At 40.1% G+C, this 22,162-nt stretch overlaps 1 protein-coding gene across 2 annotated transcripts in view; it reads left to right on the top strand.

The window, feature by feature from the left end:
- LOC133157140 (transcriptional enhancer factor TEF-1-like) overlaps positions 1-21,320 on the top strand; it is a 28,983-nt gene extending 7,663 nt beyond the window's left edge. The window contains exons 2-12 of one of the 2 annotated variants that reach the window (XM_061283433.1): positions 4,095-4,477; positions 10,832-10,896; positions 11,648-11,710; positions 13,174-13,305; positions 13,487-13,536; positions 14,828-14,889; positions 15,827-15,951; positions 16,762-16,935; positions 18,296-18,436; positions 18,748-18,900; positions 18,982-21,320. In XM_061283433.1, coding sequence (XP_061139417.1) covers positions 4,273-4,477; positions 10,832-10,896; positions 11,648-11,710; positions 13,174-13,305; positions 13,487-13,536; positions 14,828-14,889; positions 15,827-15,951; positions 16,762-16,935; positions 18,296-18,436; positions 18,748-18,900; positions 18,982-19,095 — 1,284 coding nt within the window. In that variant the 5' untranslated portion in view covers positions 4,095-4,272 and the 3' untranslated portion in view covers positions 19,096-21,320. The remainder of the gene's footprint in view (positions 1-4,094; positions 4,478-10,831; positions 10,897-11,647; positions 11,711-13,173; positions 13,306-13,486; positions 13,537-14,827; positions 14,890-15,826; positions 15,952-16,761; positions 16,936-18,295; positions 18,437-18,747; positions 18,901-18,981) is intronic. The other variant, XM_061283434.1, reaches the window with a different exon arrangement.
- Positions 21,321-22,162: the final 842 nt, after the last annotated feature.

Raw genomic sequence — 22,162 nt, 5'->3', positions numbered from 1 at the left:
GACTATAGTTCACAGTCGCTTCTCTGTTTTCTCCTGGTATTTACGTCATCTGCTCCTTTAGTGATAACGAAACTTTTCAGAATATTTGCTTAATTGCCGCAATGAATGTGAGGACTCGTCACTTACACCGTCGAATGGCGAAACTAGGCCATGTTAGCTATCGAGATGCAGCTTGTAGTGAGTTAGTGCAGTGCAAAATAGTGTAGGACTGAGAATTCCAATGGCTGTTCCCAAACAGCATGGAAAGCAAGGAAGATGGGTGAACTTTCTCAACTTAGCTCAAAATTATTTATAGCGCACTATAAAACAACCACAACTACATACAAAGTGCTGTATGTAAAGTAAAATTGAGATGTGGAAAAACAAAGACATTAAAAATAACAGTGTTCCACAGGGTTCAATTTTAGGGCCCCTGCTGTTTCCTTTGTATTTTTTGCCCCTGGGTTCCATCTTAAGAAAGCATGGTATTTCCTTTCACGGCAATCTGGAGGACAGTCAGATCTATGTCCCGCAAAGCTAAAAGAACACTTGCTCCTAAAGAACACTTTTTTTCTTGTCTGGAGGAAATCAAAGCACTATATTTCTTGAACTTCAATAGAATGAAAACCGCTATGTTTGGTCCCAGTGGCCCTTTTGGTGACCTGGGCCTTCTGGCGTCGTATCTAAAGACAACAGCCTTGAATTTAATTTGGGTTTTAAATTGGACAGTCATTTTCAATTCTTTTTTTTTAATTTATTTAATTCAGACTATTGGCTAAAGTAAAGCTTTCCTTTCATAATAACCCATGCCTTTGTTACATTATCAATTATGTAAATTATGTTAATGTAGTGCACTTCATTTTGGAGTCAGCCAGCTCTCTTCCAAGCATCACCAGTTAAATTTCTTTTGTTTGTCTTTAAATCTTTAAATGCCTCACCTTAATCTTATTGCAGGATGCATATATAATAGTACCTAGGGATGTGGCTGTGTTCAGAATTAATCACGTTCAAACTCATATTTAATGGGAGTCAGCACGTACCTATTATCATCTCAAGTGCCTCCTATTAAGGCTGAATAATTTTGAGCCATTCAAGAGGGCTTTTTCTGATTTTTTTTTTTTTGCTTTCACATCTTACAACACAAGCGATCATTTAGAGAGAACGTCCACAGCATCAGAGAGAAGAAAATGTTATTTTATGTGCTTTATGGTTATTCCTTTAGACCTTGTCAAGTTCAGGGACAGAAAGTGTGTCAGCGGTGGTACAGATCATCTTCTTGGATATATTCTGTTTGAAAAACATGAGCAAAACATCAAGAATTTTTGCCTTGCAAATCTGATCAGGTAACAAGACAAATGAAAGATCACCTAAATATTCTTACATAGTGAAATAGTCAATTGCTTTAAAAACAAGTATGGTCCTTGAGCTGAAGGCAAAATATTACATAATTCAGAATAAATTGTTTTTATCCTCAGGGGTGCACTTAAGCCTGACAAAAGTAGAACAATGTTTGTGCTTTGAGGATTATGTGAAAACCCCGCCTTTCTAGAAACTGTGCACATATTGGAACCAGTTAGAACAGATGCTGTCGAGTGGTCCAATTGAAGAATTAATGGAGGGAAAAGAGTAGCTGGTAATATAGTATTGTACCAACAAGAGCCCACCATCCACATCTTCATACCCTCTCAGTGTGCAAACAAGAGGACATTTTTACAGGATTAAAACAACATGGAGGCTTTTAGCCATGGGCTTTACATGCACATAAAAGCATACATGTCTTTGGCTTGTTTAGGTGCTGCAACAAACTCATATGCTTCATAGAAAAAGAATGGATACACCAAGGGAGAACATGAGGGTCCAAGGCAGCTGCAGGATTGTGGCTCGATGCCCTGCGTGTGTTCTGCTGAGGGTTTGGCACTAACACCGTGAAGCCTGCTGTCCTGGCTGGAGTGTCCCAAGCCTGGCTGATGACACACACACACACATGCACACGCATGCATACACTTAAGGAGAAGAAGGGGTAACTCAGGATATGAAGCCCAGTAGTCAGAGTTGATTGTTGTGTGACTAATGTTTCTCTCCAGCGTCCATCTGTTACTGGGCCCCTCTCATGCAAGAAGCTCATAAAAATTCACTCCTTTTGCCCCCTTCAATAACTCCCTCATTATAAGCAATTCCAGATGAATTAAAAAAGACCCCAAATTCATTATGAGCTCGCAAATGGTCATTTGTTGCGATATCAACCTGATGCGTTAAGTGGACAAATCAAAGGAAGATAACAGTTGATGTTGCATTGAAAATTTGAAGCATTTTTATGTTGAAAAAGGTATTTGAAGAAAATAGCTGGCAAAAAAAACCCCAATCTGTGTTATGAATTTAGTTACCCAAAAATCCTAAGCACATTTGTCGATCTGCGTGTTATTTGTTATTGAGGTAGGAAGCATACAAAAAAAAGGTGATGAATCTATTTCTTTTCTAAAGGTTAAAGAGAGATGTGGTTGTGTGTCATATAACAAGAAAAAAACCCAATCCTTCATTAATGATAAACATCAATCCTTGCTAAACAATAGTCTAAGACATTTAAATCCATGCTGACCAAAATCTGTATTTTTTATTTTTATTTTTTTTTATTTTACATGGAGGTGAATGATGTCACTGGGTGTATTATCACTTGAAGACATGCAGCTGTATATGCACACTGTCACACACACTGCCGGAGCAGTAGAAACAACATGCCGCCTTTGGAATGAATGGACTCTTGCCTGAATGGAAAACTGAGGGGTGTAAGGGCAGGAGAGGAGAGGGGATGGAGGTAAAGGGCAGGAATTTGGAGAGGAAACATAAATGGAAGAGAACAGAATGAGCACGGAAGGGGAACCGGAGGACAAACACTCGTGAAAACAGCACATCTCATTTATTGCGTGTTCTGGGGAGTCCAAGTCATCTGATGTTCCCTTGCAGCTTTGTTTGTTCTTATTGACTTATCATGCACTGCTCAAGTGTGTGGACCCTCTTAAATGGAGTCAAATTTTACATGCTCCTGTTGCATATATGTATGCGTGTTAATCTCCAAGCCAAACCTAACCCCCCCCCCCCCCCCCCCCCACACACACACACACAATTCAAACTGTTTGTTCATGCTGTGGCAAGGGACAGCGCATGGGAAGTGTGAACAGTTGAGCCCTGACAAAATGACATGTTTGCCCAAGGAGCTGGCACTGCAATTGTGTATTAGTGTATGTGTGTGTGTGGTGTACTTGGCCAACCCTGCTGTTTACCGTAGGGGATTTGGGGAGAATTGTAGGCAGCTGGCAAACCCATGTATGTTTTTTTTCTTTCTCCTTATTGTCTACTTGCGATGTGTAGTGTTTGTTGTTCCACTTTGTCTCTTGTTGGGAAAAATGCTGATTATAGAAGCAATAATAGGCCTCCAGCAGTGGGCAGATACTTTAGGTCTACTAAATATAGAAATTGATATTTAGACTCACTTTATAGTAAGGCATCTGGGTGTTAACAATCGCATCAGTGAAGGCTATAGTCAATTCAGGTTATACTATTTGATCAGAACAGTATTGTGCATGTGGTTTATCAGGAATGTTAGTGAAATGTAGCCATTGTCAATGCTTGAGTTTATTCTATAAATTTGGCATTTTCCTAGCAATGCGGCTTTTTTCTCAAGTGTGTGTGTGTGATTCAGTCTCACAAACAAAATTGAAACACTTATTATTTTTATAATCCTGTATTTAGAAGAGTTCAGAAAAAAAACACTTATGTTCAAAGTGAATCTTTATTTTAAACGGTAACTAGTCTGTGACAGCTTTTTCGATTTAACTGATGCGGGTTGAGATAATAAAGCATAGACACTGGTGACCACTTCAGCATTTTGGTGAAAGCATGCCTATATTTGGAAAATGGCATCCATGATTATGAAATAAGTACAAACATAATTGTAATCATGATGCTTTTGCAGTGGCTATTAGAAAATGTGTGTATACTGACATCAGAATCCAAGCGACTGAATAATCCTGATAATTGATCATTTTGGATCCTTTGAGCTCTTCATTTTTTCTGCATACATCACACAAACATTTCTTTCCTTTGTCCTGTTTTCATAGGTTCCCTGCCACATGCCCTGGGATTTTGACCAACATCTCTCTTTTCTATGGTTTGCCAACCAATTTTGAGGCATCATTTTGGATCGTAAACAATTTGGGGCTAACCCTCCAAAACCAACTAGTTTTTTTTTGCTTGTGCACTGACCGCACACCAGCTTGTCAACATTTAGCTGCCAGGATGGAGCGCAGCAGTTGGAGTGGCAGTGAGAGTCCCGGGGACGACATGGACAGACTGAGTGACTCTGGAGGGGACAAGACAATGGACGGAGACCCTGAGGGGGTGTGGAGTCCTGACATTGAGCAAAGCTTCCAAGAAGCTCTTGCCATTTACCCGCCATGTGGAAGAAGGAAAATTATATTGTCGGATGAAGGGAAGATGTATGGTGAGTGCTAATGAACAAAACATGTCAAACATTGGGAAAAATGCTCATTCATCAATTTGACTGTTTGTACTGTTTTCATCGAGTAGTACTGCATTTTAATAGGAATGCCTCAATGACCCGCCAGATTTGTTACGAACACATTTCCCCAAACAGAAACCTCCTCTGCCCCCAAAAAAGTGCTTAATTACCATGAAACATTCCACAAATCACAATTAGCAACCACTAGATGCTGAACTATTTTTCGCAAACGAACATTAAATATTGCTTTCTTTGTGGCTAACTAAAACAACAACACCTATCAAGGCACCGAGTTGTTGAAGTTTGGAGGCCTTTGTCCTCTTCTCAACTTGTTACTATACGGAGCAAAATAGAACAATTCTAGGGTCAGTGGAGAAAAAAATATAAAGGTTTGGAGGATGGGATTCTGACTTTCAAGTGAGGATAATAGAGGAAAAGAATCAATTTCGCACTGCATACTACAGGGGGTCCTCGGTTTACGATGGTCTCGAATTTTACGGTTTCGTGTTTACAACACACGTCTCATATATTTGAAGCATTTTTCTCAACCTAAGCAGTTTTGAGTCGTAAAGGTGTCGTAAGATTCTTCGTAAGATTCATAACGCACGTGGGAACTAGTTGTTGCACGGGACGGAAGAATACACTGCGAGAGAGGCTGTAGACCGAGGAACACTGCGTTACCCACTCACATGGTTTACGCCATTTTGGACTTTTGCGTCGGCTCTGTCTTGCTGCGCCCTTTCTAGTGTGCAAGCCAACCACAGGAATAAAGGTAAGGAATTGTTTTCTCCTTTTTTTTATTACTGTAATTTTTCATTTTATTACTGTTCCGATTTACACTGAAATTCTGTTTATGTCGGAACGGCTCAACGTCGTAAACCGAGGATCCCCTGTATATGAAAAATGACTTGAGAGGAATACATTTTAATTCATGGTTGTAGAGATAATTAAATGAAATGTAACAAAAAATGGAACTATTATTGCAAAGATTTGCAGAGATGTTTTCGAGATGTTTTTCTTTAAAATACACAACAAAGACACAGCATGGTGGAATTGAGGGTAGCAATATAGTATGCCTCCTCATGTTGCGAGAATTTTCTCCAAGCACGCCAGTACCACCCCCCCCCCCCCCCCTTCATCCACAGCCCGCAATTCTAATGGACAAGCAGTACACAAAATTCACGGATGGGGAAAAAATGAAGAACAGAGCCAGAGTTGTTTTGTTGCGTGTCGTATTTTCTCAAATAATCTCAGAGGGCATTGGGTGTCAGAAAATTGCAGAATGACTAACACTGTCAATATGTGTTTTGTGTGCATGCATTTATTCATTATGTCTTGCAGGAAATCGTTTACGATTACTCTAGCAACTATGTATTCTGGACATGCTACTCACCTGCATATATTAGACACAAAGCTGGTCCTTCCAAATGTGTTTGATACTTGTTTTGATAAGTTCACCTGGACCAGCTAGTTCAAAGACGGTGAGCCAACCATTTCAAAGACTCCTTTTATCAGATGTATTTCATCTTACATCCACTAGGGTACATAAGCACAGAGGTACTTTGTCATCAATGATAAACAGGATGGACACTGAGATGGAACAGCCTTTCCTTTCCTTGGGATGAGTGTCTGACTCCATCGTACATTATATCGGTTTTTCTAGAACAGTCATTGTCAACCGGTGGGCCGCGGCTTTCTAGTGGTCTGTGGCGGTATTGCTGGTGGTCCGTGAAATTGGAAATAGAAAATAATTGTAATATTTTAAAAAATAAAATGTATTTATTATTTAAACTTGATTTATTTCCCAGCTAATTTTGTAACCCCTCCAAATTATGTCAAATGTAGCTGAGATTCCCAAAATAAACATACATATGCAAATAAAAAGTCTGTATAGGTTTATCCTCCTTTGGTGCAAAATAAAATAGTATTCCGCCAAAGCAGCTTTCCTCGAGTTGCTTCTTGGTTATAATCATGGTCCGTTGGACAAAACCAGTCGGAAACACCTGCTCTAGAAAACTATACAGTAGAGCCTTCCAAGGTCAGTAAATTTTGGATCACTTTCAAACAAAGACAATTAGCCGGGTTTCAAGGCCAGAACTCTGATCAAATCAAAATTAATACCGATGATGGATCGTTATATTCGATTTTTTACAAGGAGACGCGTCATTGCATCACCTCTTCCATTGTGCCAGTAAAGTACGACCTTGAGAAATGCAAAGCCCCTCAAACTCTCAAGCTTTAAATAATGTTGTGAAACAATTTTTTAAAAGTTCCATTCAATGCAACTTCATTAGTGCTCGTATTTTAATAGCGATGTGTGTGTGAAAATTGAGGAAAAGTTCTTGCCAGCGAGCCAGCAGGCAAAGTGTCCCTGCAAATAGAGGGCAGGGATTTGTGATGACCACAGAATGCATGTTAGGATGCACCTCAAGTTTTCAAATACGACCCCTAGCGTTTCAGCCGTTGTCCACAAGAGAGTGCTGAAGAGCCCTAAGGTCCCTCCGACACACAGAAAACAGAAAATGTGTTTGTGCTTGTGTGTGTGTCCATTTTTGAGCTAATATAATAATGAGCAGATGGTCCTCTGGCTGCCACCAGCTGTGCCTCCCTCGCGCCCCTCTCTCTCCATGCAGAGTGGTCACTAGTGAATTCTTCATGTTATTGCGTCCAATCAGGACTTCTTCAAGTAAAAAAAAATATGACCTTGGGTCTTGAGTACTTCTTTTTCTCTGACTCAGTTCATGGAATCTTGCGTGCGGACATTGCCAGGTAGCACTAAAGATAGTCAAAATCCATTAGTCATCTACAGACTTATTGCATTTTAAAGACTAATGTTCGTGACCTTTTAGAGACTTTTACTATGTTCTTGTTTTGCTTTTTGGACCCAGGAGTATTTCTTTGGTCTTTTCCCAATCTTTCCTCATCTGTGTTCTGAACTGCAGTGGTCAGCTGGTTCAGTGAAATGTTGTGATAAAGCCACTGCACACCACCTGCTTCACAACAGCCGGTGTGCATTGCTAATAACTCATTCACATTTGTCAAGTAAAGCCAAATAAATGTTGTTGCTGTTTTGTGGCTGCTGGATGTGTCAATGCTTGTTCACATCTTTCACAGTTACAGTATGATCAGGTGATAGCAGCCTCAACATGATCAATATGGCAAAAATGCATCCATAAACACAGAGAGCAAAACTGCTTCTCAGTTTTTGAATCACTGCTCACCCGTTTTAGTGGGGGTAATTTGGGTTGATTGCTTCTTTAAATTGAGGGAAAAAATGCACAATTTGCCGCCTTCAATTTCCACCTGTGTCCATCTTGCCGATGCGGTTATGGTCTGCCTCTAGAAAACTCGTCGAATTGTTCAAGAAAGCGTATTTTATTTAAGCAAAAAACATAATGTATGCTCTCTTGGAACCCCTTAAACCATTTTCCTCAACACCTCACTATCATTAATGGTGGTTTTGTGTGCCAGTATAGGTAAAATGAGCTGCAGGTGAGCAAAAAATGAAAAAGTAATATCTTACTGTGACAGGCCTATCTCTGGTTAGATACCCCCCACTGGCTGCAGGAAAATAGGCTAGAAAAGAAGGAGCTGTGCAAAGGATGCCATGATGTGCTTCTTCTAGGAACATGTCAAAAATTAAAAATGAATGTCTAAAAGGGAGTAAGAAAAAAACAAGGTGAATGATAGCAGATTGATGGGATTTTTGTAGCAGATATTCAATGTAATAACCAGGAGGCGTACACGCATCATAACCAATCTATAGGAGAAGATGTTTGGAATGTGCAGTTTATTATACCAAGTTTCCCTTACATCTGGAGGTCCCACATTGAGGTTTTGCTGAGGAAAGAGAGCAATCGTATAAAGTTTGGGCAATATCTGGTGTTTCCATTTAAGGTGTCTAATCTTGTATTAATAATCTTGCATGTATACAAAATAATCCCCCTCTCCACCGTTAAATGCACTGCGCCATGTTGGAACGGGTGACGTCATGACGTTGACAGGGCCGTCTTTTCACCCACCACCTGCTATTGAGTGGCTAGCCAGATGGCTTGCCTATGAATGGAAATCTTTTTTTTTTTCCACTAGGTGACTTTGTTAAGCCGACTTTAAACAGTCCACTGCCCGCCAGGCAGGCTGTCGAGCAAGCTCGTCACCACTGCTGCCGCGGTAGATGCTTCCTCGCTTGGCTTGAGATGTCTCCAAAATCCACATGGCGTGGGCAGTAGACAACACCTGATTCTAACAAATCGGAATTCTTCTCCCAATTTTGCAGCGTCAATTGAACTTACTCTTCAATTTACTGAATTTACAGTTCAAAAACAAAACAAAACACATTCTGGATAACGTGAGACTTGATTAAATTCAATTGTGTTGTATTGTGGTGTGCATGTTTATTGATAATATTTGTTTTTCAAGCCGAACATGGGACTTGATTAAACGCAATTGTGTTGTGCGTGTTTATTGATGATATTTGTTTTTGAAGCCGATTTGTTTAAAGGGTGTAAGAGGCTGTCTAATTACATGGGTATTTTCATGTGGCTGCAACGGCTATTTTTCAGCTCTCAAAATAGTTTCGCACACAAACAACAGCACAAATCTCAGTCGAGTCTTGTATTTCATCTCGCAGTATGTCTGCAATATTGTAAACTGGGATTGATTGTAAATGGAGGAGAATAATGGCTTCCAAACTGGTTCAGCGTTTGCCAATCCGGTTGGACCATACTTTCTGAGACCCACCCATGTAGGAATACTTCTATTAGAAGTACTATTTGAAACAACTACTGATGAATTACAGTTATAAAAGTTGGCTTTTTGACTTGTGTTTTCTGTCACTATTTATTGTGCTGATGATTGTATCAGAATATTACAAGTCAGAATGGAGGAAACTTTGATCAGAACAAACAGTTGTACGCAGTTTACGATTAATTGTACGTTCGTATAAGTGAGTGCGTGCGTGCGTGTGTGCATGTTGTGGGGCTTCTGTTGGTCACGGTTAATGACAATCTGACTTTGGCCTTGAAGTCTTTCACTGGGCAAGTACAGCAGGAGGTGGAGACAGGAAGGGGGAAGGAGCAGAAGCCTATTCACTTGGAGAGGGACAGAGGAGGGGAAAGGGAACAGCCAGAACAGACGATAGATCTACAGTGCGTGCGTGTGCATGTGCGTGTGTGTGTGTGTGCTGGAGAGTTTAAAAAGAGGGAGGGCCGGAGAGAAGGATGTGTGCCGCAGGGTTAGTGAAGGATGATAATTCACCGTTAAGCCTCCTAGAAAGACCAGCTGGCCCCTCTGGAGTCAGATGTCAGCCTCCGCAGCCAGGACTTGTTCTCTGTGTCTGTGTGTGTTAGTGTGTGTCTGTTGGCAGTCATGCATGTATGTACATGTATGTGTGTGTGTGTTGTTGTCAGTGGCAGCGTTTGACTGCTGGAAGGAAAACACCTGCATGGGGAGCTGTAGATTCTATCAGTCTAAGCTGCCTGCTGCCTATCTCAGTGAGCGTGCGATTGAAGAGTATACACAAACGCACTCACACACACACACACACACCCCATCTGCTAGTTAGTTAGAGTTATTGTTGTGAGCCATTTGGGTTGTGTGTTGAGGTTTGGCTTTGTGCTGATCTTGACCGTCAGTTAGCCAGCTGGCCAGACTTTGGTTTTTCACTCGATTGGAACAAAAAGCACTGTCAGAAACCAACAAGGCAAAACACTGAAAACCCTTGTTTACAAGTATGCAAAGTAACACATTATGTAATTTCACACAGCCTTGTCAAAAAAAAATACACTATATTGGGCATAGTCTGCAAACACTGTGAACACACACTTTATTCTTTATGGCTCCTTGGGCTGCACTAATCTATACTAGCCAGGTCATGCTGTGATCGCCATTCAAAGGGCTGAATTATTCAGCATTGTCAGTGTATGTCATTGTGTACGTGTGTGTGTGTCATCATCATCATCATCATGTGCACGCGCACTCACACATGTGTACCCATGTAAGGATGGTTACAGCTGGCCCGGTGCTTTCGTTAATCGGAGGTTGGCCAGTCTGCATGAATGCTCGTATTGTTGGGTCATGTGTATTCAGAGCCACGGCGTGTTATTGGGAGTTCCTGATTAAATCCATGTGTGTGTGTGTGTGTGTGAGTGTGTGTGTGTGTGAGTGTGGTATGATGATCACAGCGCCACTATGTGAGGCTGCATGGCATAAGGTCACAAACACCAAATTAGTGTTACAACATCATCTGAATTCTTATTGTGATGAAAGAAAATGCATTTGGATGTGAACATACAATCTGTCAGGAGAAGTAACTCCTGTTTTGTCTTTGCCTTCAAGGTCGAAATGAGCTTATTGCAAGATACATCAAGCTCCGCACAGGAAAAACGCGGACAAGGAAACAGGTAAACATAAAGTTAATTCAAATTCATTTATTGTCCCACGTGTACATGTAATAATACAGTTTTACCTATAAAGGCAAAGTACCGTATTTTCCGCCCTATAAGGCGCACCTAAAAACCTAAAATTTTCTCAAAAACCAACAGTGCGCCTTATAGTCCGGTGCGCCTTATATATGGACCAAATTCCTAAATTCAAACTGGCCCGAAGTATTGTGTCATGAAATCAATCATAAGTGGCCCGCTGAAAACTATGAATCATGACTCAAAAAGACTATGGATCATTATTTTATGATTATAAAGTAATTTGTTCCATCTGAAGTTGAAATAAAAAAGATAAAATGGAGAATGATTAGAAATCTTACATGATGCATTAATGGTGCGCCTTATAGTCCGGTGCGCCTTATATAAGGATAAAGTTTTAAAATGGGCCATTCATTGAAGGTGCGCCTTATAGTCCGGTGCGCCTTATAGGCCGGAAAATACGGTAATTGTTCATATATTTTATTGGTGCATATAGTACATACCCCATGTGAATACCTCAGTCTTTGGTCCAATGTTTCTTCCCTGCTCACTCATTTGACGCACGTAGATGAATCTAGCTTGTTTTCAGGGGACTAGTGTGTTTGCATGTGCGTGAGTGCGTGAAAAGAGTCCTTTCATAACCATGGTAACCCACTGTTCGTTGTTTCCTCTGCTCTTTTTGTCATCTCCTCTGCACTCTTTTCTACTTGTTTGTATTCTTCTGTACTTCCAGGTTTCCAGTCATATTCAGGTATTAGCCAGAAGAAAATCAAGGGAGTTCCAGTCCAAGATAAAGGTAAGACTTTACAAAGATATTTAAAATTCAAAATAAATGCAATGTGTTAAAATGTTAACAAGGTGGGAATACTTTGGTAAAAACTGAGGACACGATATGACGTCTTTAATTAGGTTTTTCTCATCCATGTCTTCATGTCCTCTTATATGTATTCATCCTGCATACGTATGGTCCTTTACCCCCTACTTTCCATTCTGTCCTCTAAGACGGGTTTCAGGAATTTTGTGGACATTCTGGTATCTGTCTTCTCGTCTGTTTCAATGTAATTAATTGAATAGTCAATACTGTACCTTTGTGGAGTCGAATTTTCCTTTTAAACAATCGGAGCTTTTCAATGACATTCAGGTCCCTAGTTGCTATAAGCTGGTATGGTTTGGAGGATTTAATGTGAAAATCCAGCACAATTCCCACTTTATTAGTCCCTCAGTATTGAACATTTGCTCACTTGCGAGGTGATATTTCAGTTCTACCACATATTGTAGAGCATGTTGGGTGCAAATTTTGCATGCTTGCCACTAAGGCCACAGCACCACACACAGACAATTACTTGGGAAATACTGCTGACATCCCCAACATTGGCAAAGGAGCAGAGGTAGGCAATTTACTTAATTTTGTCATTCTTCAATCCTCAGTGGCTAGGGTACCTGTTTGACATAATCAGTCTGTCCTTCTTTCAAGCCATACCAAATTGTAATCATCGGTTTGACTGTCTGTCATCTTCTTTTAACCAGGCTTCCATTATCACTAAATTACAGTTTGTCACTGCTATTTTAGGACCGACAGATCTTCTTCTCCTACCACTACTTTGACTTAGATCTACACCGGAAAAGAACCACGGCATATACCACAAATACAAAAGCAAAGATTTAACATAGTATTTACAATTATCTCCTTGACTCAAACATTCTATAAATAAAGAAAATATAACATGCCTCCACATCTTGTAGAGGCAAGTGGATAAAGTCACCACATGACATGACATACTCTCTCTCTCTCTCTCTCTCTCTCTCTCTCTCTCTCTCTCTCTCTCTCTCTCTCTCTCTCTCTCTCTCTCTCTCTCTCTCTCTCTCTCTCTCTCTCTCTCTCTCTCTCTCTCTCTCTCTCTCTCTCTCTCTCTCTCTCTCTCTCTCCCTCCCTCCCATCAAAATAGGAAGTAATAAATAATCTGTAATCCCAGTTGTTTACAACATATTCTTGAAAGAAATAATTTGACCAAGATTTAACAGAAAAACTCAACCATATTTAAAAATAAATACTGTACAAATACATAAAATATTAGACTCAATCAAAGATAGTAGATTTTTATTTTAAAAGTGAAGTGACATCATCTGGTTCCAATTCATAGCCAATCAGACACCACGTTTACATGCAGTCAATATTTGGATTAAGGTCAAATTTCCCGTTTCTGAAATATTAGGGATATTTTATTATATTACTTTAATGTTGTGTCTGCTGCATTTTAGGATCACAATGCCAAGGAAAAAGCACTACAGAGCATCTCGTCCATGTCCTCTTCTCAGATCGTTTCAGCTACTGCCATACACAGCAAGCTGCTGCCGGGAATTGTGCGAGCCAACTTTGCCGGCAACACACAGGTAGCGCATGCAAACATACACTGAAACATCAAAAATAACATCTGCATAAGTAAAAAATATTTGATGGCCAGAAGTATTGTCACTGTGAGTTATACAAACAAAGAACATAAACTGTCCATGTTTTGATGTTGAATAATTGTAGTATGTTCATGCACCCCTTGCTCATTGCTTCATTTTCCAGCTATGGCAGGGGATGATCCCTGGAGGACAGTCCAGTTCCGCCTCAGAAGAGTAAGTCACATTATGCACTCTTTCAAGCTGCATTGTCGTTGTTAATTATGAATGATATCACTTTGTACTGTGTTCTAGAGCAGCCTTTAGTTAAGCCGTAACGTGTTCCCAGTTTTTGGAAGATGTAGTTGGTGGATCTTAAAATAACAACTTCAAAATTAATTTGTTGGGACTTGTTTATTGGTAGTTGCTAGTTGATAACAACCAGCCTGGGAATCTCTCCTGTTCTGTTAACCATGATGTGCACATGCCATTTTTTTTAACATTACAAAGAAGAAAAAGTAATGGAAGAAGGAATAAAAGATTTAATGATAACCTTTGCTTCCTTGTTAGCTCTTTAGCGGTGGCATGCTCTTCTCTTCCTTTTTTGTGATGAATTATTTTATTGGTGGCTGGCATCAGGTCGCTTTCTAATTTGCTTTGCCTTCAATGTGACAATCATAACGTCGATGGCTGAGCCAAAGTCTATGATGACCACATAAATATTGAACACATTTAACATTTGAGATTGCCAGCTCTGTTTTTTTTCCCAGCAGATGCGAAGAGGGGACTTTTAACACAGCTAATCTGTCAGGATATTATAGAGCCATCCGCCAATTAGGCTTTTGCTCACTGATTGCCCATTTGCTTACCAATTACTGGACTGTGTGTTCACCGATTAACTCTCCCCAGTCACCTTTGGTGTACTTTATATAATTTGGTCCTCTAAAATATCCAGCATTGTTTATTTACAGACATCATGAAATAAAAATATTGATGTGTGATGAGTTTTTGTAGTCTTTTTTTTTATAGCCTGTAATGGGCTTGCTGGTTACACATCTTTTATTGTGAAATTCATCATTTATTGAAAGGGCAATAAACCTCTAGTAAGAGTCTTTTTAAACAACTATTCTGTACCGGCAAATTTATGTCCTTATAGCACAGTATTTTGAAGGTAAATTAAAGTACTTACGATTGTGCTCTAAAGACTGCCCATGTAAAACAGTGCTTGGAGCAGACAGAATTTACTTACGTTTGGGGCACTTCTATTTGACCCTCCTATCTACAAGCATAATGTCTTGAGTTCAAGTTAAAGTCACATGACCGCATAATGGTAATGAGGATATGAAATGAGGCCTTCTTAGCTTTTAGACCCTCTTGACCTCTTGTGCTTGTGCAAGTGTTCCTCCAAGTCACAGAACACACTGTAATCCCTTTCAGTACAATGCAGGCACAATGTGACTGGCCATGCTGTGTCTTGGGTCCTTTCAGCCTTTTAATGGTGCCCTTTCTATCTGCCTCTTTCTCTCAGCATCAAGCCGTTCTCGCAGCAAGCCTACTCGGTGCAGACAGCGGGGACCACCACAATCACAGGTGAGAGGAACCACACGACAATTATCTCTTTTCTCTGAAGCGAACAGGTGGTCCTCCTTCACGCTCTTTAGGCCACTCCTTCTCTATAGAGCAGTTTTTGATTGGGCCAGGTCACCTTGTGCCAGGGTCCCGAGTAGAAAAAAGTGGGTCAATCTGCTTCCTTAGATTTTAAATACCATCCATCCATTTTCTGTACCGCTTCGTCCCCACGGGGGTTGCGGGCGTGCTGGAGCCTCTACCAGTGGTCATCGGGCAGTAGGCGGGGGACACCCTGAAATGGTTGCCAGCCAATCGCGGGCGATTTTAAATACCGATCAATTTTAACCAGTTGTTTTTATGCCATTTTAGACAATGAAAAGATACACCTCACATGGAGAACAGGGTTTACAATAGGTGTGGTTGATTAGAATTGTGGAAATTCCAGTCTGTCGTCATGTCTGTAACATAAATGTGTGTCTGTGTATTGTAGATTATTTTTGTGAAATAGATTTCATAATTATTAATGATAATTTAATACTATTGAACACAGCGTTGACGTGGTGAGACTCATGGCTGGTTAGGCACTGACAATTTCACATTTTCTGGGATGGCAGCCTGACATTAAAAACTGGTGAAGAATATATTTTTTTTTAGCAGCATTCTATTCACGATAATAATACCTACCCGAATGAATCATTACAAAATGAAAATAATAAATATCCATCCATCCTTGCTGGGGCTGACCGTTTGCCACTGTGTCGCGGAGATCTCAAATCATGTCATGTTGTCAATAATGATGCAATATTGTTGTTTTTTTTAGATATAAGTGTCATTGTGCCAATATGTCAATCATATCAATATGTCAATCGTCATAAAGCAATTTAATGATGGCATTCCATAAATTTCTTTGTGTGCGCGCGTGCGTGTTTGTACACATGCGTGTATGTGTGTGCTTTAGGTTATGAGCGTCCCGCAGCCGAGTCTCACAGAGAGCCAGCGTGGCAGGGTCGCTCGATCGGCACCACTAAACTAAGACTAGCGGAGTTCTCATCGTTTTTGGAAACCCAACGAGACCAAGAAGCAGTCAGTATCACACAAACATACACATGAACTCAGATGACAGATAGCCTGCTTGATAACCTTGTTGATAACCTTGTTAAAGGTCTGTCTCGTCAGTCAATCTTTCATACTGCCACTGTGTAGATTCAATGCCATTTTTCTGCCTTGCACATACAGACAGCCGGCATTCATCTTGTTTCATCGTTTTTGTTTGTATTTTAAATTTTTATGGCACACAATACCTCAGCTGGCAACTTTATGGAGTACTTAAAAGATTCATGTTCATACGCTGCTTTTAAGTAGTCTAAATTATTGTCTATTCTTGGTCACCAAATTGCCAAATGCAGCAATAATCATAAGCACACGTCTACGAAAACAGGGCCTATAATGCCAATGTCATCTAGTAGAAGAACATTTGATTTGTTTGCTTATTACCATACGTGGTTGGCATAGATGAGGTTACAAAATGGCACTTTATTTTGAAAATATATCGTTTTCGTCAAACCAATTGACGTTTCCCACGACGCACCTGATGATCCTGCACAACTCGGCACACTTTTACATCCCTGTATTATGATAACTTTATCTTGTTCTTTATTTTTTAATGTGTTCTTTGTTTTGTCTTAACATAAATCGGTATGTTTGGTTTTGTCAATATTTGGTTTTGTGTTGTTTTTTTTTGCATTCCGCAGTCATTGAAGTGACTCATCTAACTAAACGTATTGAAGGAAGAAAATATCTAAATCCACTCAATCCATAATTAACAACCTGTGTCGTGAATGTTCTTAATGTGTCTGTCGGCCTCTAATTTGTCCGTTATTCTCTCCTCCTTAGTACAACAAGCACCTATTTGTGCACATCAATCAGACTAATCCGAGCTACAGTGACCCCCTGCTGGAGTGTGTGGACATCAGGCAAATCTATGACAAGTTTCCTGAAAAGAAGGGCGGCCTTAAGGAGCTGTTTACCAAGGGTCCTCAAAACGCCTTCTATCTCATCAAGTTTTGGGTGAGCACACATCTGAACTGGACTTGATGCATACGATACACACATTTGTGGTTTTCTCCATCTCTATTCTCAACCCATATAATCCAAGTTTCAGACAGGCTTTGAAACTGTCCAAAATAGTGTCATAGGTCAACCGGTAGATTTCCATTGGGACATTTCCTTGTGCTGGCAGGTGTGAAAGTGAGTGTGTATGTTTTACATGTGTGATTTCTTTCCACCTGGGATATGGAAGTGGTGCAGTGATCACACACACACACACAGGCTTTGTTTGAACACCTGCTCACCTCCCGACTCCTGTGTCGCTCCATCTCCAATTAAGAAAATATATGACATCAAGTGGCACCCAAAATCCACTCTGTTGTGATTATGAAAGCACAGGTTTTTTTTCAGAGACTCAACAAATGGATAAGAGAACCTCGGTAATTAGAAACTTATTTGAGTCGGGTTTTTTTGATTGACTCGATTTTTTAATTTAGTTGAAAGGACCTAAATGTCACGCTTTCTCAGAGTTCTCACGGGTCTTTTCAGTGAGCAAGCAAGGAAGACAATAGTGATTATACTAAAGATTAATTTGCTCATACATTCACATATAAATATTGAAAAAAGTCTCATCTGCGCACTAAAATAATAATCATGCAAAAATAGTGGGTTTGAATTCTGTTTGAATCTTTTGAATCTACGTCTATGATCAACTTATTCAATATATGCAGCAAGAAAGAGCTGTTTACGTGTGTGCGTGCGTGCATGTGTGTGTGTGTGTGTGTGTGTGTGTATGTATGTATGGGAGCGTGCGTGTGTTTGTTCATGGCAAATTTAACTCCCACCACAGCTGTCCTTGGAGAACTCATTACAAGTAGTGCACGCCGCAATGCCCCCCCCCCCCCCCCCCATACACACACACACTCACACAATTCTCTCAAGTAGTCATATAGGAGCAACATGTTCTTGTTAGTCTGGACTGAATGTTTTCTATTCTCTGACTAAATTTAAACCCAATTACATCCATTATTGTTTTGGTATCTTGTTGAGTACATTTTACATGGAGATTACACGTGGTAAAAAAAACTATTTAATTTGAATTGTATAATTCTCAACTTTGCACAGTTGCATTGATGACGTTTTGGATTCTTGTCAAAATAATCCTTATTAGAGAAATAATTTGAAAACAGATTCACTGTTAATCCGGCTTCTGTGGAGACAGTGACAGCCAGCAGAGGACGCTGCGTGGCTTGTATTTTTATCAGACCAGACCCTCAAGAGCTCTCACTTTGTACAACCATTTGGACATAAGTGAAGGTTGTGTCATCATCCTATTTGTGTAGTTTGACTTCATTCTTCCTTTTTGCTTCCTTCTCGGCAGGCTGACCTTAATTATAATGTCCAAGAAGACCCAGCGGCCTTCTACGGGGTCACTAGCCACTATGAGAGCTCAGAAAACATGACTATCACCTGCTCCACCAAGGTCTGCTCTTTTGGCAAGCAGGTTGTCGAGAAGGTGGAGGTAAGACTGTATTTTGTATACTCCTTTAAGAAATGTATTTTTAATGACATGTTACTTGGCTTGTGTTTCACTCTCTCTAGGTTACGTTCAAACTGCAGCTCGATTCTGAATGTTTTGTCCATATACAATTTGTATCAGATTTATTTACAACGGTCTGAATGGCTCGATTTAGATCTTTTGTGCACATAGAATTAGTCTTAGCTCTTTGAGTTAAGTTGCACTTTTCTTAGCCGGATGTCTGAAACTTATGATTTCCCAGGAGTGGGTATGGACTTGTCCGCAAAAGTCATGTCACCCCTCTCTTTTCTCAGACGGAGTACGCCAGGTTTGAGAACGGACGTTTTGTCTACAGAATCAGTCGCTCTCCGATGTGTGAATACATGATCAACTTCATCCACAAGCTCAAACACCTGCCGGAGAAATACATGATGAACAGCGTACTGGAGAACTTTACTATTCTGCTGGTGAGCATCCAACACAGTATGTGTGATGTCGTTTTGTTCGATGACACATTTCTGATGAGTCTTCATATTTGGGGATTTTAGGTTGTGAGCAACAGGGATACTCAGGAGACCTTGCTGTGCATGGCCTGTGTCTTTGAGGTGTCAAACAATGAGCATGGAGCACAGCACCACATCTATCGTCTCATCAAGGAATAATTGCAGCCCCCAACACACACACACACACGTATGGCCTTTTCATGGTGTAAGAATTTGACATTTAAAGTGAAATGTCAGAATATTTAATCTACAAAAGTGTCTTTGAATCAGAGAACTCCCCTCTAGGAAAAAAATAAGCTGCACCATCATAACCCCTGTGAGACAAGTTTCATTTCAACCGAATATGTCAGATCTGATGTAAGTAAAGTTTCTGATATCGCCTGATGATATCACATCTCCATGAGGCTCATCTCCAGCTACTGCCAGTTATTTTCTAATTTTGTGTTGCGTATCTACTTGAAAACAAAACAAAAGCAAATATTTCTCAATTCCTAAGACTGCGTGTGTGTATGTGTGTGTCTTAAAGATCAGACCCTGTGTATCATCAATAATCATTGCAAGTTCATGTTAGGGGGAATAACACTACCACATTGTCATATAGAACAGTACAGAGGTGCTTTTGTAAAGATAGAAATGTTAACTTGTGCAAGCTACACATCTTGCACAAAAAATGGTCTGTCCCAAAGAAAATCAAATTTTTCTAACATTTTCTATGTTTTTGTCACAAAAGAAAAGATAGCCTTTACATTTTGGGAAATTATTATGAATAGAATATATATACACTATATTGTAACTCCAGGAAAATTATCAAAAAATGTATGTTATTAAAAATTTATAAGCAAAATTAAACAATTCAGGTACATTTTTGTGAAACAGCACTGATTTAGATGTAGTGACAATGTGAAATATCAACTATGTTGTAAAGGATCTTTTGCAAAGCACTGTGAATTTTATAAACTATGTAACACAGTTGCTCATCATGTACAAAATGGGAGAACGATTAAAAAAAGGATGATGTCCCTCCAAATAAACGTTCAGTCGATTTATACCAGCTTACTTGAGCTTTAACACGTTAACCAACTTATGTGTTTCAAAAGACTGAAAGTCTGCTAATGTTCATATTGATCATTACAGGCACGTGGCCTCATTATTATTATTTTTTTAATCTTTATTTTTTAGTTGTTGACTAGGGCACATTAAACACCTAAAAACAGCACCTTCTTTCCTGTTTGGTTACTCGCTAAGAAATACATTTATGATACACAAACCAAAAGCTGTGCACTGTAGCAGATGGCATTTGCTGGTTGGTCCATATCATCCTAAATGGCCATGCTAAAGTGCCTTTTGTCTAAAGTGTCTTCTCTTTACCACCAAATACCATTCCATGTTTTTTCCCTCCCCTCTAATATTGTACTAATGTCTTATCGTCATTGTCTTGTAGCATGTATTCCTTCCCACGTAAATAAAACACGGCGTCTTTTGATAAAAGCAGCATCTGGTCGCGTACATGTATCTTTGTGTTGTCAGATGACTCATTCAAAACAACGTCTGTGTTCTCCGTTGAAATATTGTATCTATTGATCATTCTGTTCATCGTTGAGATTCCACACCACTGACGTTTGGTGGTGTGTCACCACCAAATCTTTGTGGATACATTTTGTCATGAAGGTTCATGCATTCAATGAGAATATTGACTGTTGGAGGATTTCAAAGAAAATTTTAATTCTGTCAGAAAAACTGAAGAGAAAAAAAGTACAGTAAAAATGGAAAAGAAACCTGATGGGCTTCTCGCTGAATCCTGTAATTTAAGCGTATATTTTTTTCCAGTACATAATCTGATCCTCTAACTGTTTCACCTTTTTTTTTTAAACATACTTTTGGGACACTTTTGATCAACTTGGTTGACACTCCTCCAAAAAGAGAATGTCAAATGAAATGGTGAATATTTGATGTATTTCAAAACGCGCCTGCTACGTTCGTGAATGCCTGCTGTGTTGTTAATACTGTCTTAGAAGATTTAGAAACATACATGGCACAGCAACTCAGTAACATGTTCCCAAATGGCCTTGAATATTTGTTCCCCATCGTTTGAGTAATGGGAGATTTTTATTTGTTTGTTTTTAAGGTGCTTTGTATAAAGGTGACAATGACGTTTATTACAGATGTTGTGTATATCTTTGATATTCTAATATCCATCCTGTTTTGTGAAAAAGAGAGTACATGTAAGAGAACCGAAATGCTCGTGGTGTGTCTATTGGTACCGCACAGGGTCTGATCTTTGCTTTGTAACGTTTTCCCCTCTAAAGTATGTTAGATATTTTCTAGCTTTGTAGAGACTTTGTATGCTTATGCTATTCACTTTCAAATAAACGGCCAGTTCTGAATGCTGTTCAGTATTTCTATCTGTCAGGACACACATTGCATATTGGCCAAACTAAATCAAATTTGACACTTTATTAAAAACAACTTTATTGAATTTTTTTTAAAAACAACTTTATTAAATATATTAAAAAACAACTTTATTAAATATATAACAAAGGCAAATTCTGAATCCACAGCCATGGATCAGGGTTGGACGACGGTCCATTATGGCCGGCGCCGCCGCGTTGCCCGTCAGAACCGTGAGCTGGGGGCTGATTGGGGTCCTGGATGGATGGACCGTGCACCTACCTTCCCTCCCTCAAGGAGGGGAGTTTCTTACCACAAACCTAACCAGCCTGTGCCTCCTCCGGGTCCCTTCAGACCACCCGGCTCCGGATTCGATTCATATGCGACAGTGGTTCGCCAAGGCCGCGGGCAACCAAGTCAGGACCAACGTGGTCCCCCTCGAGCTGCAACCCGGACCTCCAAGTGGAGACCGGCAGAGGCCACATTTGGTTGCTTGGTCCGCAAAATCTTTAACTTGATTAAGGTCAACCACCACCTGAACAATGTAGACCCCCAGAGGTGGGCTACACAACCTCGGATGGTCACAAGGATGGAGGAGGTGCTGTCCACAATGATCAAGCCGGCATTCCTTGATGGGGGTGTTGTGCGGCAGATTGTGGACAATGCCAAGTCCTGGGGCAAGACCACCTGCCAGATCCTCAAACGCCATTACGAGCTCCACCTAGATGCCTGCCGGAACGACATGGAATTGGCACTCTAGAACCACAATCTGGAATGGGAGGCTGCTTTCCAAGTGGCGGTTGGTTGGGCCAAGCGAAATTTTCCGCGCATACTACCA

Source organism: Syngnathus typhle, linkage group LG7 (assembly GCF_033458585.1).
Source record: "Syngnathus typhle isolate RoL2023-S1 ecotype Sweden linkage group LG7, RoL_Styp_1.0, whole genome shotgun sequence".
NCBI lineage: Eukaryota > Metazoa > Chordata > Actinopteri > Syngnathiformes > Syngnathidae > Syngnathus > Syngnathus typhle.
The sequence above is the reverse complement of the archived record's forward strand: the minus strand, read 5'-3'. Positions and strand labels throughout refer to the sequence as shown.